Genomic DNA, 22348 nt, shown 5'->3' with positions numbered 1-22348 from the left:
CCCTGCCCACCCCCCCACCCCACCCCCTCCCCTTGGCTTTTGTGAAAATTAATGGTACGTGGATTCCAGAACTGGGCTGACTGGATTTCAGTCTAGTATCCACTGTTTACTAGCTGTGTGACTTTGCTCAAGTCATTTAGTGCCTTAACTTCCTTTTCTTTAAAATGAGGATCCTAAGGTTCACTTTGTAGAATTATCATGAGGCCTAAATGAGTTAATATACATTAAGCTTTTAGAATAGGGCCTGGCACATGGTAAATGCTATATATGTGTTAGCTAGGATTATTTTCTAAAGTAAAATATTTTTAGTTATCTTGAGATAATGGTGGAAGTGTGTCATACATAGAGATAATTATAATATTTAAAAGGCTATAAATTAATATTTAAAGAGAGTGGACTGTGCTGGGCAGTTAATGCAGCATCATCAGGATAAGAAGCCAGGTACAGCTGGATTGTCTTAGAGGACACTGGGCTCCGTACTGTCTCTAAAATGACTTAACGTTTTAGAAGGTAGCTGCTGGAAATTTCAGCCCATAAATTTGAGAGTGCAAAAAATAAAGCCATTTAAAATTTCTTCTTAAAATCAGTTTAATTCCAGCCGTGAGCCCCTCATCCCCAACTAGGTATATGAAAACTACCAACACCATATGGAGCAGGGCAGCGTCTGACCAGTGGGTGTCTGAGGTTCAAGGCCCAGCCTGCTGGGGGCCCACAGCAGCCTTTGAAGTCTCCTACCTCCCAGAGAAGCCGCAGAGCAGGAAGTGGCCGCAGGGTGTTCTGGAACCTTAACCTTCTGACCTCTTCTCCATCTGGGGAACCTCCTCCCTCCTCGTTGGCTTGGCCAAAGGTTGGCTCTTCTTTTCCCTCCCCTCTGGGACACACCCCGCATCACCTCTTCAGTGGCTCAGGCTAGACGAAGGGCATGGGGAATCTGATTTCTAAAAGCCTTTGCTTTCTACCCTGCAATGCTCCCTAAGGCAAAGAAACAAAGACGTCAGCTCACAGAGACAAGGAAAGTACTGGGAAAACACAAGATTAATGTTTCGATAAATAATCACCGCGCTACGAAAGTACGAAAGACCGAGTGGGAAGTCGAGGGCCGTGGCGATTTGCTGTGCCGCCTCCCGACAGTGACACAGGCGGCCCCTGGGGCCCACACAGCCCTTTCCAGACTGCACACGTGGCCTAGCCTCAGTTCACCTGCGTAGTCTCCAAGGGCCTGGGCTCCTGAGAAATAATAATAAGGCGTCCGCTCTCGTCTTTTCTCCCCTTGAGAGTAAGCGCTTTATTAGCTATTCCTGACCATCATTTAATTTTTCTGGGATTTATTTTAGTCTTGAAAATTGCTGGATTGGATTTGGTGATTTCTGGTGCCTGTTCTTGCCTTACTATCCTAGGATCGTTTTCTGCCGTGCAGGGGAAGGGCCAGGCGAAGGGACCGAAGGAGGAGGACGGTGCGGGGAGGAACCAGGGTCAGGGACGCTGCGCTCCGCGCGGCGTGCGCCGCTGCCTGTGACCGAGCAGCCGCGCGAGCTTTCCCCACAAGACGCCTTGCGGTCTCCGCTTTGATTCTGGATGGTGCTCCCTTCCCAGTTACTGCACCTCCGTTGCCTGTCAATCCCTTATTTATGTGTCGCTGGTGTGGGTACAAAGCAGGGACAGTGACGGCTCCGTGCGCATTTGGCTCTGTGACTTTTCAGTGGGGAGGAGTGTGGTCGGGGCACAGCAGTGTTGGCGTGGAAGGCTCATGCCCTCCGTCTGGATCAGGTCGGGATGTGGGGGTCCCCGCGGTGATCGGTGGGATACTGGCTCTGCCCTCAGCAGGGATGACCCTGTGCAGTGAGCAGACGTGCCCCTCAGCCTAGATCTCCCTGGGACTGGGGAAGGACAGATGTGTAGAAGGCGGACTGTGAGTCCTGGTGATTGAGGCCTGTGCGTTATCTCCCCTGCTAGGTGGAAATCTCCCTTTCAGGCCAGCCCCTGGCCTTTATCTTTACAGTTCCCAGATAGTTTTACTGCAGGACCCTTGCACAAAAGCGTTTATCAGTGATGCACAGGGAGAGTGGTGGGTGCGGTGGCACTTGTCCACCCAGTGATGGGACGGATGTTTTATCACTGAAGGTGCTCTATTGACTGGTTCGTGGTGATAAGAAAAAGCAAACTGACTCTTAGTCAGTTTTATTATTGTTTTAAAATTCTCCTGAGACAACACACCCCTTATTATCTGGCCTGGTGTGGACCACTCCCAACCTCTCTGCTTTCCCCTAACCTCTCCCCTCCCTCCCCACTCCACACACAGCAAGGTATTTAGTAAATTATTATTCAATTTACTGACTATTGTCATAGCCTCTTAACTGCTCTTCTTGCCTCTAATCCTAGCTTCCTTTATTGCCACCTCCAAACTACCAGAAGAATGATTTGCCTAAAAGAGACCATGGCCTCTCCCGTTCACGTTCTTCAGCCCATCCTCAGAACTAGTCCACAGGATAGTAAATGTATAAGGTCCCCAAGATCTGCTTCATACCAGACGCATCCCTGCCACTCTCCTCTTTTGCAATAGCAGAGCTCTGGTGATTTTCCACATGCATTGCCTTTGTAGCTTGGTCATGTTTTTGCTTCTGGCCAAAATAACCTTACCCCACTTCTTTATCTGGTTAACTCTGTTCATCCTTCTATCATTTATCTGTCTAAACCCAGTTCAGATATTCCCTTATCACGCTGCACATCTGGTGTGCTCTGCGGCTGGCTTCCCCCCTCCTGTGACAGCACTGACATAATATTCTTTTGACAGGATCTGGGTTTACATCTACTTTCTAAAAAAATTTCATGAGCTCCTTAATTAATAGTTGGAACCTCATCTTTCTCGTGCTTACACCCATAGTATCCAGAACATAGTAGGAGCTCGGTAAATATATATTGAACTGAACTGTAAGCCCAACTCTATAAAAGGAACATTGGTTTTTGGTGTACAAATTTCTTTGCAAAGCTTATGCATGCTTTTTTTTTTTATATGTATATACTTTTAGAAAGTAAGAAAATTGTTTTTATTGAGGCTAGCAGTCCTATTTTTTATTATATGCTTACTTTTCAGGTTAGTATATATAAACAATAAAAAACATATTTGAAAAATGGGTGAGAGACTACACTAGCTGTGTTGATTTTTTTTTCAGACCACAAGAACAATGAACAAAAGATTCTAAATGCACAGCCATGTAGAACACAGACATGTTTATAAAGTGATATTCTGATAAGTTTTGTAAGAATCTTCAAGTGAAGATCATTTGTCTCTAATAACAACCACTCAGAGCTGAGTTGAAACAATAAGAGTTTCATTTAGGATCCATAATAGCTGCAGTAGAATATCCCTATGACACTATTTGCTGGAATTGCAGAGGGGAATTTGCTGGTACAAAAAGGCGAGGCAATCAAATTTTTCGTCAGCGGTAAAATAGTAGTACACGCTTCATTTTGCAAATTGGCAATTTTTGGAAAAAATTTTTGGAAACATTTTTTTTGGCAACACTTTTTTTGGCAATTATCTTGAATCGGTTGCATGTAGTCCTGCCTTTCACCTTCTAACTTTAATATGTTTGGCAGAAAAGAAATTTATACAGTCATTTTTTTTTTTTTCCAATTTAACTCTACTTAGGGTTCAAAAATCTAGAGAAAGTTTAAGCTTATAGAGGTTACAGAAGACCCAGAGATATTTTCAAAGCCCCTCCAATGGAATATTATGCACATTTATTTTAAGAGTCATTTTTTTCCTCTCTGAAATACTTGATTTAGGACAGTGCGTTTCTCAACTTTTTTTATTATTAAAGATTTTTTATAACCCAAATTCACATGATACCGTTCAAGAATATAAAAGTTAATATATTAAAATTCCATTTGAATATTTACATATGGAAAGTATATTTTAAGTCATTGAATAAACTAGTCATTAGTTAATCACTAAGTTTCCAATGAATCTTGACTAACTGGATGAACCAAAGTGACACATATCTGATTATAAAAGCACTCCTTGGTTCATACAGTAGTTTATACAATAGTTACGACAGATATCTTTAAAACATAAATGTCTCAGCATATTTAAAATCTGATTAGGTTTATAAAGACCAATAATTGAAAAACCCAGGGATGCTTCAGGAAGACACATCCAGACTTAGTAGCCTGGGAAGCAGATGTGCATGTCATTGCTGTAAATAGTGGAAGTCTCACTGGGCGTTGGGGAATTCCTGCTTCCTGATTGACATCTGCCTCGTTCTGAAAGCGCTTTTAACTGCCAGTATTTTAACTAGCAGTTGGATAAAGTTAGAAACTATTAGTGTCATTTTCTTGCCCATTCCTTATACGTTACTGTGTCTTTTTCTACCTACTAGGTGCACAGAGAATATGCTCCTGTTAGCCTTTTTCTCTAAAGTGTAGCATATCACACAGCTTTCATTTGGTTAGTAAATGTTCTCGCTAAAAACTCATCATATAACCTGCCATTCTGGTTGGATTTGGGACATAAGAAACTTTAAGACCAGTGGCTTTGAATAAAATCCGTTCAACTCTCAGTGCTTTTGATAAAATAGGAAAGATAACTATTATGCCTCCAAAACATTGATCATTGAGGAGCAGATGCATCTGGGCTCTGGGAATGCTCTGTGAGTGTCTGTGGTGACTTATGCCTCAGCGACCTTATCATCTCTGCTTCAGGCAGGTGCTTTTTTTCCTTCCGCTATAGAAATCCTTTAAGGAAAAATACAAATCGAAGAGAATAAAAATTGAGAAGGTGTTTTCTCGTGCATGTTTTTTGAGCTGCTCTAGTGTTTCAGCCTTAACTCTGACCTTTTTAAAAAAAAAATTTGTCATAGTTTTAAATATAATTTTAATTGGAGAAAGAGGACTAGATGCATTTGTATTGATGACTAGTGAGACTATAAATTGGTCGACAGTCTCAGTTTGCAAAGCGAATTCAATGCTGAAAAACAGCGTAAACTCACTTTTTAAAAAAATGACACAAGCACTTTAAATACAGTGCTCTGGTTTTAAAATTTCAGGTCTATACCATGTGAGTCAGATTATGAATTTAAATTTCAGGTCTATACCATGTTAGTCAGATTATGAATTTAAATTTCATTTGCTTTCAAAGCTGTTTAATTCTTTGCTTACAGGCACATAATGACTTGAAAATCTAAACAATTATTGTTCATTTAGGAGAGAAAAACACTTCTCCCAACCAATCTGGAGTGCCAACTTTATTTTCCTTGGCAGATGCAGTTGGAGAAATTGGTTATTTCTGAGTCCCAGAGTATGTTAGAGATAGACTAGAACTACAGTCGTCACGATCTTCGTTCTAGGGCCAGAGTCAAAAGCCATGCCTGAGTTGCAAGAAAATTTGGCAATATATACACACAAAAGATGGCCCTGTTAGGCCATTCTAGTTGTATAAGCAGAATTAGTCAAGAAATACATTTTTTAAAATGTTATTAAAATTACTTTTTAAAGTTTATTCTTTAGTAATGAGCATTCACACAGCCCTTCATTTATTCAACAGGCATTTATCGAGAGACTGTTAGGTACCACACACCATACTAACGATAGACAGTCAAATAAATGGTCCCTGATCTTGTTAAGTTTGTATTCGAGTGGGGAGGAAACAAAATAATAATATACAATTTATGTTCAATAAATTGTAAGAGTGATTCAAAAGTTTATAGAAACACAGTGGAACAAAGAAGGTATCTGTTTGCGAGGGTGGGGAAGGTGTTCCAGAGGTGGCAGCCAGGAGAGATTGCGATGATTACAGAACTGTTAGCAGTGGAAGTGCATGGTCTGCTCAGCTGGTGTGCACTTCAAAGAGGTGCCGGGGAAGGGAGCTGGTGTGGGCGGGGGAGGGACCTCCAACCAGCATTCCTCAGGGCCCTGTAGGTCCTGGCTTGGGAGAGTCACTTTCGAGAGGAAGGAGAGCTTTTTCTTTGCGCAAATGTGCCAACCGTCTTCCAAGCCCACCTAGAGTGGGTGCTCATTCTAAGTCACACACTGGTGCAGTATTGACTAGAGGTAGACCTGGTAGCTGGAGACTGAAATGCGTGGCAGGAATATACTGGGTTATGCCTCAGTTTATGGTCAGGACAAGGAGTTTTAGACTTTATTTTGTAGACAACCAGGGTGTCATTAAAGGAGATTGTTTAATCACAAGAACAAAAATACTTTAATTAAAAATTTTATAAAAGAAACATGTTAACTATATAAAATTTAGAAAATTTAGATAAGCAACTCTGCAAACCTAATATAACTACTATCAACATTGTGAGATGTGTCTTCACACTCTCTTCTGGGCTTCTCTTGCTCGCTCTCTTTAACAGAAATGGGGCGTTATTGTGGACATTGTTGTTTTATAACCTTCCCCCTCCACTTCAAATCATATTTGAACACGATTCTATCAGTAAGCAGTTTCCTATAACATTATTTTTAAATTTCAGCTTGCTTTGTAATTACAAGGATGTAGCCTGGGTTTCATTTGACCAATTTCCTATCGCTATTCATTTAGATTATTTCCAATTTCTTTCATCAACTGCACTGGACTGTTTGACAGATAATCCTAATTATGTTTTACAAATTAACTTCTCATTGTTATTTAAAGGCCCATAAATTTTTATAAGAGCACTTTTTAAAAGCCTATTTCTTGTAGGAAAAAAAATTTCATCCACATCGTTCCATAAACTATGGCCCTGTTGGCAAGTTCTCTTAGCAACAGGACTTTCTTGCCATCCTAGGTCCTTCCCGTGAGCGCTTGAGATCATATCCTCTTGCCTTTTGCTTCCATGGCCCTTGCAATTTGTCTGCCGTAAAGTTCATATCACTTTAGAATAATTGCCCATATAGTTTTCTTTGTTAGATTTCAAGTTTTGTGAGGGCAAATTCATGCCTATCTTATTTATTACTTACTCTTATTCTGAAGGTAAGCGTTTGGAAGATTTTTTTTTTTAAGTTAGTAAATACAGGGATCAATAAATGCCTTAGGAAAAGATGAAGAAAGAAGCTAAAAGCCAAAGTACAAACAAATAAATTACCTCCCAGGGTCTCCTTCAGTTTGCAGCCGTAGTGAATGATGTGTTTCAGAGGGAAGTGAACGGGAAGCGAGTTTCTGTGTGTGAGAGAGGGAAGCTGTGAGGCCGCTGGTTACTGTGTATTTCTGTTTTTCTGTGAAGAAATAGATGGGTAGCCAGAAAAACTGGCACATGAATGAGTTTCTTTTCTAGTTACATGCTTCAAAGCCAAGGATGCTAAACCTTCAAAATGCCTTCCCAGTCACTTGTGATAATTAACACGAAATTATACAATTATACAACTCAGCTCAGCAAAAAAGAAACCTTCAAGTTTAGTGTCTTGAAAGTGGCGTTTACTGTCAGCGTTGTTACTCAAAGGCTGCTGTCTATGTGGGAAGGTCTTCAAGGAAAGGAATCCCCTTTCCAACGTGACAGTTCAACGTACCGTAGCCTGAACGAAGACGGAATAAACTTAGACGGGTAAAACGTAGAGTGGGGAAAGAAGTGAGTAAATCTAGATGGATCGGATCATCCACGAGAATACTTTCTAGATGCCAAATAATTTTTAGTTGTAAGACAGTGTTTTTATTTGTTTGTTTGTTTGTTTTTTATTTTTTATTTTCTCTCACATATGTTGGCATTTTAGGAACTTTCTTTTGTGTAGAGGTGGCAGAAAGAAAAATATAAATGTTTGCCCTTCAAATTTAGTGTCTGGATGTTTGTCAATTAAGATCGTGAAGACGGGCCATAGGAAAGGTCTGGCTTAGCCCTCCCTGCTCTCGTTTCGGTTTTTCGTCAGAGTCTTCATTACCTAGTCAATGGATTTTATAGAAAACTCTTTGTCTGTTTAAACTTATATATGAAAGGAAACCTTCAAAAGAAAACAAAGAACAGGTGGTCATGTATCCCAAAGACTTAACATAGTAGCTGATACATAACAGCTGCTTAGTAAGTATTTCTTTAAAAAATAGGACTAACCTGAGTTACATTTCTACAGAGTCCAAGATTGTAATGTAAAAAAATAGAAAATATTTTTGTATCTATGTGCTTATCTGTAGTAATATTTACATAAAAAATATAAGTGCTTCTTTGTAAAAAGAAAAAAGCAACCACATTATCAGTATTCTTGAGTACTTTAAAGAAGAAACTTCTGAATCCCAGGTAGTTTTCTTAATGGATATTGTAAAGTGCTGGGATCTGTAGGATGCTCGGAAGTGTAAGTGGCTCTTTTTGACAGGAGAGTCCTTAGCCGTTTATTTATTTATTTATAAAAGTGAATTTGTTTGATGACAGATTTACCTCATCCCATTTTTTATGTATAGCTTCGAAATAACACGTCGAACCTTCTATTCTCTAGCTGTATGTTTTTATAATAGTATAATTTATATTTATTTGCATGTTAGTAACTTTATTGAGGATATTTAAAGTGTTTGGTTTTTTTTCATTAAAAAAATGAAGTGCCCAGTAGGAGAATCGAGGCAAAATGGCACTTAATGAAATGCTCACATCCTCATATAAATTCTACGCCAAAATAAAAAATAGGACCCAAACTGCAGATTTTCTAGTTCTCTTTCTCCTGTGTGGCCGTACTAGTTGCAATTAGTTATAATTTCTCTCGTGTGACTGTACTAAGAAACTGAGTATTTAAGTTGCTGGATATACATTTTCAATAGGACCTGTGAAGCGCCCGAAAATATCACCAAGTAACATGTGAAAATGTTTTAATTTCCAGCTCTGTTTCATGTTTACAGTTAATAGAACTTTCATCATAAGATGTGTTCTGTGAATCACAGAAAATATCTTGTCCCACCCAGTCTTTGCCGTGAATCGTGTGTTTTGCTGTACCTCTTGTAGCTGTATGGACTTCAGTTGACCTCTGTAGCAGTGTTATGCTGAGCTCAAAAGTAATATGTTCCAGCTTATATGAACCAGCGTGGCGCCTAAGAGAATTTACACCCAGTGGCAAGTCTCAGGACAAAATGTTGAGAAGGATTAAGACCTTGTGTATAGCAATTCTTTCTTAGCCCCTCTATAACACTCATTATTACCTGAGGTAACCAGAAAGGGAACGTAAAGAGAACCTGGGCAATGAGATTTGAACTTCTGCTTACATTTTTTAAATTTATTTTTGCGCCATGCCTTCATAGATGTGGAATTTGCTCATAAATGTTACCTTTATGCCATATTGACCTAACCTTCGTTAGATTGTTTTGTCTCAAGCTGAAGTCTTACTTTAATTATTCAAAAAATAGAAATGACTGTGTTCCCTGAAAAACAAGTGGTGGGTTATGCTGAGGCTGGGGGTTCTATGCAGGAGGACATTTCTCCATCTCCCACTCTCTGGGGACCCTTGCTGAGAGCATCGTTCGGGACTGTCACAGGTAGTCAGAGATGCAGAGGGAAGGAGAGTGGCAGCCAGCGCAGGGAGCTCGGGTAATTTCTGTGTAATAGGAACTCCCATTTATTTCTGCTGTCATTCACTGCTTCTTCAACAAATCCAGATGTAATCAAATGATAAAGATTTAAAGAAAGTTCAAGGCAGCAACAGCACTATTTCTGGGCATAAAAAGTTGTGTTGGTTAACTTACATTCGCTGAAAATACTGTTTATTCTGTGTTCTCATAGCGTTCATGATATATACAGGATAAGCTACTTTTTAAGGTCATTTAAAACTCCAAAGTAGTGTTTTCTTAGATAAAGTACCTTTAAATAAAATTGAAAAGTACATTGGCTAAACCTGAGCCTCCTTATTTCACTCGACATTGACGTTTTCACCTCCCGCGACCTCTGCCCCCTGCTCCATTTCAGCCACACATCCCCACAGCCACACCCTGGGCCTTGTCATCACCCAGAGTCGTTCCATTTTTACAACATTAAATTTAAGTCTCTCATTCTCTCACTCCAATCTGGGGGACCTCCTGCTCCTTGACCCTCTGCTACCTTCCTACACATCAGCCCCCTCCTGTGTTCACTGCCTTGACCAATCAGCTTTAGTTTCTATGACCCAGCTCTTAAGAACCACCCTTTTGCCAATGTCTGAATCAACCTGTCTTTACCCATCTGGCTGGATTGCAGATTCCTGCTAAAGAAAGAGATTCAAGCACAAAGATTTGTGCCTCTTAAATGTGGCGAGATTTATATGCCCCCCGCCCCCTGCCCCGCCCCGCGGTGTCTGGCGGATGCTTACTTCCACTTCAGTTTCAGCTAAGAGTCTCCTTCCCCTTGAAATCTCCTCTGAGCTCCCTGGTTTAGGTGCTTCTACTGAACACTTCCAGAGCGACATGTCTGTCACTGTCACAGAAGTGTGACACTGTGTAAGAGAGTGTGTGTGTTCTTTTCTGTCCCTACTAGATGCTAAGCTCTTTAAGGAGAGGGACCTTATTATTTATTCTTTATTGCTTCCCCAGGGCCTCTCATATTCCATGACCAAGTGAAGCAACCAACAAGTCAGGGAACGAGCCAGACCTGTAGATAGATATGTTTTAAATATCTGCAGACTCCAAAGTATTATATTCATGGGAAAGTACTTGTAAATTTTCAAAACATTTTCAAACTTATTTTCTCAGCTTTGTACAAAATCGTCGTATTTGATCTTGGTGAAATTTGGGAAAAACAGAGATATATTCTCTCAGGTTCTTTCTAGTTAGGAGACAAAAAAGAAAAAGTGATTGGGGAAATTTGGAAGACAATAGAAAGCCTGATACATATAGTACACTGGAGAAGTAGCTTATGAGTTTATTTGATGAAGTAGTGCCTACAGGAATCTTAGAATTGAGCAATAGTGAGCTACTTCAGTTGCTCAGGTGTACACCCTGGATTTTTTCTTTTTTTTTGACTTCGTGTTTACCACGCCCTTTAGGATGTTTAATTAAACTCGATGACTAAAAAGCAAAAGTTACTGCCATAACTTCTATTTCTTAGTGGTTAAATCAAAGTGGTTTTAAGAACAAATATCGAATTGTTAAATCCTTGACGATAATAGAAAAAAAATATCAATTTGGTTTTATCACACGTTTGTCTTAAAGTTAACACTTGACTCTCACAAAGTAAAAATTTCTCCCGAAAATCAAGTCACTCCTTGTTACCAAGTTCGTACCATGTGCCAAGCACTATGCTTGGAGTTAATAAAACAAAGATGAATGATTTAGGCAGTCTGTGCTCTAAAGATAAAAATATTATTTTGTGATTTTTGTAATGAATAAAAACACTTTTTCTATATATAGAGAAGACATTTTTACAGAAAGAAAGGAATTTTACTGTCACAAATTGTACCCCATAGCTTCAGAGGGCAAAGCAGGATGTTCTTATTGTTGAAACCTGAAAACAATTCTGTGGGTAGGTTTTCAAAAGAAATATAGCTCCAAGGTAGATGGGAACGAGGGCCTCAACAAATATTTATTGCATTTGTTGAACAGAGTTACTAATTAATGTTGCTCCACAGAGTCAATGCCCAAGTACGGATTTACGTGAAATGTTCTTTTTTACGCAGAATTGTGCCTACTTTTTGTCAAACTTGAGCTTAATCGGACCTTTTCGCTGTGACCTCATTAATATTAGGTACTCGACACATGCATATTAAAAGAAATGTTTTGGCACGTGTTAAGTTGAATCATAGGACATTGCCTTTTTTTTGTATTTCAAAAACAGTCAATAGCAGCCAATTTCTATGATTCAAGCCTGTCTGTATCCTACTTCTATGATGGAATGAACACTGGCAAGGAAAGAGAAGTTTCGTTCATTGTCCTAGAGGAGTTTGTCTTAACTGAGGAGCAAGAAACACGCAAATGAAATGATCAGATTTTGCCCAAGAACCCAGGAAAGGGTCATTTTTAGAGTTAGCCATTTTTTCCTGGAATATCAAGTTAGTGAGAAATCAGTGCTTCGATTTTAGAATTAAGTGCTGTTTTAGCATGTTATGTGTTATATTCAGGTGTTTTTGTAAATTGTAATTGCACGGGAATTTTGTGTTAAGTGTCACTGGTGTTTTGAGAAGTGAGGCAGAACTAAAAGTTTTATTTCAGTATATTTTTTTCTATGCATAATCCTGTTTTACCAGTATAACTACCTTCTAGATGATTCATAACTTTTTGGCACAATTTCTTATTTTATCATTTGTGTTTTTCTTTTTAGTCCATAATTTACATTTTAATAATTATTACTTATATTTTTTATTATACCTTTAGGGTGTAGGTTCTATTATTTTTCAGATAATTAGAAGCAACTGTATATGTGACCATTTAAATAGCTTCTTATGCTAAATTTGAAACCATAATGTAATTTTGATATTTAAGGTTGATGAAAGAGGCTCTTTATGTAGAAAAAAAATAGGAAGCTAAGAATTTGGGGAGTGAATAAAGCTAACTTTAAGGAAGTAAGAACAGGGAAAACAAATAGGAAGAAAAGTAATAGTTTTTTAATTGATAGGAGACAGGAAAAAAGTCAAGAGCTTTTTCGAAGAGCAAAAAAATGACCAATACTATTACTAAAATCAATATTCTACACATATTTCAAAAATTTTAAATTGAAAAATTGTGGAGGAGAAATGTTTTATAGGCTAATACCTTAATTTTTTAGTATTCCCAGTGAATTTATAGGAAGTAGGCAGAATACGTACCCCCTGTATGGTAATTCCAAGGCTATAGAGATTTTGAAACAAAATCTCTGTACTTTCTATAATACTTAAATGATGTGTTGTTGCTCATAAAACTATTATTTCTGCTGGAATATTTTGAACCTGATTTTTTCCCAGCCTCGTTGGGAAAAGGTAGTGACTTATTCATTAACTATTAAAACACGAACCAATCATGTACAACCTTTCCACAATCTTCTCTTATTTTTCCAGGTCACCTAGGATTCTCTCCTCAGTAGGTGACAGATTGGTGTTGGAAGGAGCACTATTTTTTTGCTTTTAGTTAGCTGTATGCAGCTGGACTTGAGTTGTTTTATATGTAGATGACATGTTTGACTAAATTATCCTAAGACCCTTCTTGGATAGAATTGCCATTCCATGTTAGTGTACAGTGTTTCCTTTGCCCCGAATAGTATTATTTTAAAAGAACTCAGTGTGGCTTCCGTTGTCTCCCCCACTCCTGTTATAGTGTTATGAAGGTGAGCTCCTGTGATGGGGACAGTGTTTTCAGTGTATGTATGTTTTTATGTGGATATATTGGTTGTTGATCCTTTTTTCCATAAATAGTGCAAGTCTTCTAATTTAAAGGATATTCAGGATGAGCATAAATTATCGGGAGTCATTTTTAAGGACTTCTAAGAAATATATTAGCAATTTTGCACATTAAAAATAATTTTATTTCCTGCCAAACTTCAGTTACATATAGCATATTGATAGTTATAGGTAAAAGCACAAATAAACAGTTTAAAAGCAAGTCAGAAGTAACGAAGTGGTAGTTTGTCCAATAAAATCTGAATATTTTTATTAAAAGCTAAATTTGATTATGAAAATAATAAATGTTTTTCATACAAATTTAGGCAGTACAAATATATAGAAAAGGAAAGCAGAGGAAACAGATAACAAGTAAACAAATAACTATATGAATTACAACTTAAGGTTCACAATATAGACCGTCTTGGCTGGACCCACTTCACTTGCTCAGGGCATTTAAGCAACTACAGACAGGTCAGTATGACGAAAAACAGTGAGCAAGTGCAAGACTGGAACCAGGTGAGACCGGGGAGTTATCAGGGGTCAGAAAATATATGGTCTTTGTCGGCCATGGCCAGGAGTTCAGGGTAATTCTAAGTGCAGTGCGAGGGTTTTAAATCGAATGCAAACAAACAGAGACTCATGGACATGGACAGTAGACTAGTGGTTACCAGAGAGGAGGGGAGAGGGAGGAGGTAGATGGGATAAAAGGGTCAAATATATGATGACAGAAAGAAATCTAACTAGTGGTGAACACACAGTGAAATATAGATATGACTTACTATTGAATTGTATATTTGAAACTTATTGGATTTTGTTAATGTCACCATAAAAAAAGGGAATATGATTCACCAACAATAAAGGGGCTTTTAAAAATAAAAAATAAATAAATAGTAGAATGCTGTTACATAATTCATATTTTGAAACAGTCATTCAGATGGCTGCGTATGGGATAGTTAAGCATTATAAGAGTGGATGAGGAAAGGTCAGTATGAACGATACTGGGAGGTAGAAATAAAGATGGGAACAAATAGTTGATTTGAGAGCTGTTTTGGAGGTGTAACCCAGTGTGTATGTGTGTGTGTGTGTGTGTGTGTGTATTTGGAAGGGTGGCTATTAGGGGAGAAGGATACCTTTTTCTTTTTCTTTCTTCCAAAAGAGTTCATTGAGATCGAGAACATAATCTTTGTCACCAAGTTGGTCACAGTCTAGTCTATATAAACTCTATAAACACTATCCATAGAAAGATGCTTATTTATGGTCTAGTGTATATATTTTATACTGGCTAAATAACTTGGGGTCAATAAGTGGCATTGAAGCATAAGCACAAACACCTAAGAGAGCATGTGTGCAAGGTACTTAATCCACACTTAAAAGAACGTCCATAGGTTTCTTCACAGAAGTGATATTTGAGTTTTAAGGAATGAGGGGGTAAGTCACACCTCACACCCTTGAGTGGGGTGTGAGCTGGGTAATATGTTTCAAATAATTCAACAGGATGAATTATAAAAAAGAGTGATGAAGTGGCTCAGACCCTCAAGACTGTGCATATCAATTTTAAACTTTATCAGTTGCTCTCATGCAGTATCTGACCATTTTTCTCTTTCTTTTGTACTTCAAGCTCATTTCAGTCTGAACGTCTTCATGTATATTGTTCAGCTTGCCCCTCCCCCATCCCGAATGATTACCACCTCTCCTCAGGTCTTAAACTTGACCTGATAACCTTCTCCTAAAGAAACCAACCCACCCCCGCCACACACAAACACCTTGGTCACTCTCTAATCCAGTGCCTGTTTTCTAAATTCTTCTTTATAATACTTGTGTAGGATATTATCACATTCGTTCATTTGTTTTTATGTTTGTCTTTTTCACTAAAATATGAGCTTTAATTAGGAGGAGCACGCCAGTCTTACTGACCGCATCCCCAGTGCACGGGCCAGTACCTGCGCATGAGTAATCTGTAAATATTTGTTGAGTAAAGGAATGAACTCATTGAACAAAGAATGAAAACTAGGTTATTGCAAAGTGCCCTTAATCATTTTCACTTTTACTTTATCTTATCCCTTAGACTTCCTTTAGGACTGGATTGTAAAAGATTTATTTTCGTTGTAAGAAAGAAATAGTCTCAGTTTCTTTGGGGCCGGGGGTTTCTGCCAGGAGGGTAAGAAAACAGCCCAGGGAGTCTTCTCAATAGTCACTCCAGACCTCAGTACCTTCCGTGAAGGAGAGCACAGCAGGCTCGATGGGACTCTTCCAGGACCAGCAGTTCTGGAAACTAGCGATCGCTGGCGTCTCTCCTCAGCAGTCAGAAACCGTTGTTCCCTGCTGACTTCCAGATCTGCCTCCTGCTTTCATGTGCCGTAGGAGCACATTCGATCATCTTATTTCTCCTCCTCCAGTGAAGGCTGCCCCTTCAGTCCGTCTCCTCGGCCCCCGGTGTCTCACGTGTTCGCCTCTTTATTGCAACTTTTGGCTGAGTCACCATCCCTGATCCACTCGGGTGTGGTCAGAAAAACAGAATGATGTGGTTTAAGTGATTATACCTTTTTGTAGAAAGAATGACATGTGGCCACTTGTCCACAGAGTCACAGAACTGCATGTGGACGTGTCAGGCACTGACAGTTCCATAGAGTGTCAAGTAGAGAATTTATTTATTTTTTTCAAGCGGAGGAGCTTTGAGGTTCTGTCCTGGGAATTCACCAGTGGGGGTTATTGTTTCCTCCTTGGGGACCTCTCAGCCTTTCACCACTCCATGGAGAGTATTACCTCTTTTTCTCCTGCTCCCCAAGATAACACTGGATACCCAGCAGGGATTCATGATCCCCAAACACATGTCATTTAGTATCAAGTGACCTCTTCTCTGCCACAGCCTTGTGCTCTGAACATTCCACAGAGTGGCTAGCGTGCGTCTGGGAGGACTGAACTAGATGTCCCTGAAGTGTGGTTCAAGTTTTATTTCTGCCTCCAAACTAGTTCTTTGACTCTTGACAGTTTATTCACCTCTTTGGTTCTTAGTTTGATAGGTAGACAATGAGATGATTGGACCAGGTGCTAATGCTCTTACTTTGAAATTGAGCAGTTGTGATTCTTTTCCTATCCTCAGAGAAGAAGTTGAGGTAGCTCCGTCTACCTTCCTCCAGCCGGCCCCCTCCCATTTTCTAGAGGTCTGACAAACACATGGCATGTTCTCCTAGATCTTGGATCTTATTTCAGTGTTTTAGGGAAACATTTTCATTTTTCACTAAAACCTACTTATTCGATAGAAGAGAATGTTAAATTTACATGGATTTTTAAATAACACGGAATTTTATATTTTTATAGACATCGTATAGTTCGTTTATATTTGGGAGCCTATAAGATCCTTTTTATAAATGGAAACAGAACTTCCAAAGGCAGCATGATACCTCTCACCCTTGATTCACTGACTCTCCAGCAGGTGGCGCCAAAGAGCGCTTAGTCAGCGTTCATAAAGTTGGAGGAGGGCGTCTCTGCCCGATCCTTGTTTTTATATGAGCAATGACAGTGTTATTTTCTTCATTTGACTCATCATCATTTTTAAAAGTAAAATAGCCTTCTCTGGGTGAAAATTTTAGAAATAATTGATGGAGGAGTGTTTCCTCTGTGAACAATTAGTTCTTTTAGACCTGTTTGTTTTTCCACCAAATTGTCTGCTTCTGTTGTAACAGATGGTTTTCATTATAAGGCTCCTTTTGCTTCTCCGTGAAGACCAACAAATGAATGAGAGAGCATTGCTTAGTTGGAGAGAGCCCTAGAGGATAAAGTGGGCAGGGCACGGCCAACATCCAGCATCCCAGACCCCCTGACTTGCCAGCTGCTTGGTCTGTTCAGCCTGGCCATCAGACCTGATGGTTAGATCGTTAACTTGTATCACAAAGAGCCCAATGTTAATTTAAGGAGGATTTCGTTGGCACAGTGCCAGGCAGCACTTATTCCCTGTAGTTTTCTCCGAAGCTAGTGTGGATGTCGTCTGGATGTCCGTCGCAACGCCTTGCTCTTGGACTCACTCACAAGCATGCGATCCCCAAACCTGGTTAGGAATTGCAAACCTCACCTGGAAACTTGTAGAAAAAAAAAGAAATACATATTTCAGGTTCCTACAAAAGACTTACCAAAAAATTCCCTGAAATTTTTATTGATGGGCATATTTCGAAGAAGTTCCCACCGGACGAGAGCCCACACCCGATTCTGTCGCTGTCTTCGAGTTCACCGGTCCGTCCAGCGGACCGTAGGCTCGGCGCGGACAGGAAGCATGCCCTGGCTCTGCGTTCGAAGCATCAGGCCCAGCACTTAGGGAGTGCTCGAGATATTTAGGGGCTGAGTGAATATGTTACGCTTGAGATCAGTTTCCCAGGATAAACCAACTACATCTTTTGAAATCTCGTGAAACTAGCAAGCTTAATTTTTTGATATGGCCAGGTTTAAATTTTAAATTAGACCTCAGCGATGAAAGGCCAGCACGTTACTGGCAGCCCATTTATCTCGTGCACAACACTCTCCTCTAATTTGTTGCCCTAACGAAGCGCATCACTCAGGGCAGTAAAGTCAGCGTCGTGCGTAGATACCAATCTATCTGATGGCAGTGGCTCTTCTTTGAAGCCGCGGTGGTTGATCCTGGTCCAGTGGGCTAGGTTCATTGAAGTTTGTGGGCTTATGTGAAAATTGTCAGTGAAATAGTTTATATCTGGCAGACTTTCTAATAGGATTCTCCCTGGAATTAACTTTTCTTTTTTTTAAAGCACATCTTGAAATTTCTTGGCCTATGTCACTCTTAGTGGCATTGAATTCAGATTTGAAAGGAAATCTTGCTTCCAATTTCATTTTTAAAAATACTTCTGTATTGTTTTGGGAAACTCTGATGTTCCACAGAATGACATCGGCTTCGGCTTTATTTAACCAGAACCCTGTGACTATTACTACGGTATAATCGTCATTTTAATATTGCTGATTCTTCTGTTTGTTAATTCTTCATGCCTAAGACCGACTTGGAGACCTTGTCTGATTTAAGACTAAGCATAATTACTAGTGTGAACAAAAGTTAAAGGGAAAATTGTTCACGAGTTGTATGTTAAAGATATAGTTAGCTGTACAGCAAAGCTTTTATTATAGAGAATTTAACAAGCTGAAATAACTAGACATTTGGCAGAAGATCTAATTTTGCCTTGGCCATTTTAATGATATTCCCTTAGAGAAAGATAATTGATTACATGAAGTTTTGTGGACTTCCAAGATTGCTTAACTGTAATGTTGGAACTACATATGATTATCCTGAATTTAATATCTGAAGATAGTTGCAGTATACATTTTTAGATTTTGATGAGCAACCCTGCAAATGTACCAACACATCCATTGTAAATGCAATTCCGAAACAAAGTAAAAAGCTGTTGGATCTGTGTTTACCCAAGAGAAAGAAGCAGCTTTCTGCAATGAGTTGTGAGTTGATACTATAATGGAATTTATATTTTTTAAATCAGTTTTTAGAATAACTTTCGGCTATTTCTGATTGGTCAGTGTTAGTGAGGGAGATTGCCATTCTGCTTTTGTGATTGTATACTGTTTTGCATCTCAGAATTCCTTAAAGCGTGGATAACAAAGGAAAATATGCATAGTTTTTTTTTTAAGGAACTAGGGATTTTAAGCCTGAATAGATTTTGAAAGGCTAATTTATAAGAAAGGAGATTTGCCTTCTTCAGCATAAATCCAAATAGAAGGAGGTGAGACAATGGAGAGAAGTTACAGAGAGAGAGATTTTGAGTAAGTTTCAGATATAGCTTGTTCACAAACTATGCAGCCATGACTGAGTTGTCATAGGGATGAGTAGTGAATGTTCTGTCCTGGACATTTTTGAACAGCGGTTAAAACCCTGTTGGGGATATTTTACAAGGGGAGACGAAAACATACACTAAATCAACACAAAATGGCTATTCGAAAGAGGAGCATCTGTAAACCTAATTTCTCCTTCATTCTTGATCTCATTTATGAGGTGCGATGCCTGCTGTGGCAGTAGATTGTCTTAACACGTATGTCGATGGTCGAGTACCGACACAAAACTTAACCCACTTCTCTTCTTATTTTAATTGCATTTTTGTCTATCAGTTAATCTGATCGTATTCACCTTCTTAGCAATGTTACTGCATCTTTTTTAATAAAAGAAAAGACTATAAAGGGGCCTTTTGGAAAACAAGCATTCACCGCATTGGTGCTGTACGCAGACATCGGAGGCAAGGGGCAGTGTCCGAATCCGTCAAGTCTCTGTGCCCTTGCTTTCTTCCTTTCATCCTTCGACTTCTGTAGCCCTGACAACAGATCATCCTGAAATGGGAAGTGCTGACCAATCACAAATAGCTGGCTGAAGATTACCCTAACAAATGACCAAAAAAAAAAAAGAATTCCATTATGTTATAAACGCATACCTCATCCCACAAAGTAAAGCATAGAGTCAAGTACATGCTGTAATTTGTAAGTCACTTGTGCCTGAATTCAGGCAATGTCTTTTGGTTATGACCTGGCCTCAACCATCATTCTTGGAAAAGGTCACATGATTTTTCTGTTAGGAATGAGGTTAGCGACATACACTATGCTCGTATGCTGCTGGATCACCTTCCCAAATGAAGCTCATAACCAAGAAGAAAGTAATAGCAGAAAAGTTCGAGTAAATGAAAAAATTAGAAATAGGCAAAACTGTAAAAACCAAGTCCATCATTCTGAAGACTACTTATTCCTAAGTAAGTCCTAAGACTAATTAGGTCTCACTTTTGACTAAAGTTTATTGATGTACTATTTTCAATTTTAATGTTATGGTTTTACTGGGCCGTGAGTTATGGGCATTCCAGTTCATCCAAAAAGACAAAGAAGGCAACTTTGCTTCATACCTTACAGCCTTTTTAGATAGCCTGGGAATTCTATCTTCTAATCTCTAATCTAGAGTTGGTAGGTGGAATGTCACTGAACTTAATGTTTTCCCCTAAGTGCTCTATGCATTTTCAGTCATTTCTTGTTGAGTATGACTAACTCGGGCGTGTTAGCAATGAAAAAAAACCCTGCTGTTTCCGACCATTTGTCACGTGGCACTGCTTTTTTGTCCTGCAGTTGTCCTGAGACAACTGCAGTGAAGGCCAGGGCCCTTCTGAGCACTCGACTGGCCCTCTTATTCGAGGCCACAGCAGCGATTTCAGGTTTAAAAACTCTTCGTTTTTTGCCTTCAGTCTTCGTTTTAAAAATTGGCATAAAAACAGAATTATCAAGGGAGCTGACTGAATGAACTACTTTTCTTGCTCTAGAAATGCTTAGTAAAACTGAGGCCAACCCTGCCCCCACCCCCCAAGGAGTGACTGTCATGGAAACCACACTCCCATCTAAGAAATTCTACTTTTGCCTGCATCCCCTTCCATGTATCGAACTTCTAAATCAACTGTTGTATGCACAGGATATTTAGATATCGTTTTAAGTTAACAATAAGAACCTCACAGAAAGTGTAAAGTAAGCTCTTTCTCTCCCTAAGGCATTCGCAGTGTGCCAAGAGCAGGTCTGACACACACTTCACTGAGGAGAGTTCTCCTGTCGAGTGTTGTTTTTGGGAAGGACAACAAAGCCTGCTGTTTGTGTAAGGGCTCCACCTTATAACATCTGGTAGGGAAACGCTCCAGGAAAGATGTGGGATTAGAGCCATCGCCCCACGGGTCCTGTGGCACAAGAACTGAGGTGAAGGGGTGGCGTGGCAACTCCTAACACGCCTCGGTGGTTGCAGCAGCCGAATTGGGGCGAAGGGCGCAGTGTATTTTTTAGCCCTTCTGCCGTCTGATTGACTGGATTGATAAGAAGGTGTTAACTGAAATTTTTCAGTTCTGTGTAACGTACAAAACTTGTTTTCTCCCCTCTGGGGAGCTCTCGAAAACGATCTTTGAGGACTTTATTATACCGTTTGCCGGAGCATTTCCTGTGGTTCCTGGGTCTTTTTTAGGTAGCCTGGACATTTAGAACTCGGCGACATCCTCCTTTCTGTATTTTGTGCAGGATTTTCAGCCAGTTATGCGTCACCAGGGGCACTTATTAGAATAAGAAGTCTTGAAGTGTAATTAGCAATGACTTGAGTTCCCGAAGGAGCGGTAAATATCATGTTTATGGGTGATCTCTCTTATAGGAGGGAACAGTTTCACCTCCAAATGGAAAGGTGACCGTGGGGTTGTCCATTTGCGGCATTATTGGTGCAATTAGGCCCATGGCCCACGTGCAATTGAAGCTACTGCTCTCAAAAATGAAATATTAAACGAAGGCCTTTGTCGCAACTTCAAAGAAATACAAAGAAAAGGAGACGGATCTGTATTTCACGTATTGTTGCCACTATTGGCTTAGACATGTTCCCTTTATTGGGTCTGTTTTGCAAGCCTAAATTTGAGCCTGAAGAATTTCTCCGTATAAATGTCTTAAGTATTGCAGTGGCACATCCATCACATATTTGCTTTTGAATTACAAAGATAACCTTAAGATATGAGCCTTATACCAGGCAATGTGATACATACACAGAAAGGGTGAGCCGCCTTAGTGATGAAATCAGCCAATGCCCAAGAGGAAAGTAATAGGCAGAAAGGATAGAGTTGATGAAAAAATTGATTCTTTTCCATTAAACTGTACGTGATGTGTTTTTTATGAAGCAAGCATCAGCTGAAAGAGAAATATTTTTTCAACTAAAAATAGCTGGATGGTGAGGGAGAGGAAAAGCATATGAGGTTTCAGGGGATACATATGCGTCTCGTTGCGTTACCATCTCAAATTATGAGAAGGGTGAATGGCATTCTGTTGTAGTGACTTCAAATGTTTACTTGGTTAAAACTTTTTAATGTTAACAATGGCTCTTTTGTTTTAAGTACACTTGTCTTCACACTTCATTATTTTCTCAGTTCTAAAAGTTGTGTTCCTTATTTTCAGGTTTACCAAAGATGCAGGTCATTAGGAACTATACTGGGACACCACCCCCGGGTCTTCATGAAGGACCCCCGTTACACATCCAGGCAGGGGACACAGTTGAACTTCTGAGAGGAGACGCACACAGTCTGTTTTGGCAGGTACTATCTAAATTACAGTTTTGTAGATTTAATGAATGACCTATTACCGCTTAAAGAATAAATCTTTTTTC

General features: G+C 39.5%; 1 protein-coding gene across 1 annotated transcript in view; it reads left to right on the top strand.

Moving 5' to 3' along the window:
* VAV3 (vav guanine nucleotide exchange factor 3) overlaps nucleotides 1-22348 on the top strand; it is a 312054-nt gene that overhangs the window by 238081 nt on the left and 51625 nt on the right. The window contains exon 20 of the mRNA XM_006919579.3: nucleotides 22141-22277. Coding sequence (XP_006919641.1) covers nucleotides 22141-22277 — 137 coding nt within the window. The remainder of the gene's footprint in view (nucleotides 1-22140; nucleotides 22278-22348) is intronic.

Source organism: Pteropus alecto, unplaced genomic scaffold (genome assembly GCF_000325575.1).
Source record: "Pteropus alecto unplaced genomic scaffold, ASM32557v1 scaffold106, whole genome shotgun sequence".
In the NCBI taxonomy this organism is placed as follows: domain Eukaryota; kingdom Metazoa; phylum Chordata; class Mammalia; order Chiroptera; family Pteropodidae; genus Pteropus; species Pteropus alecto.
This window is presented reverse-complemented; position numbering and strand designations above follow the sequence as displayed.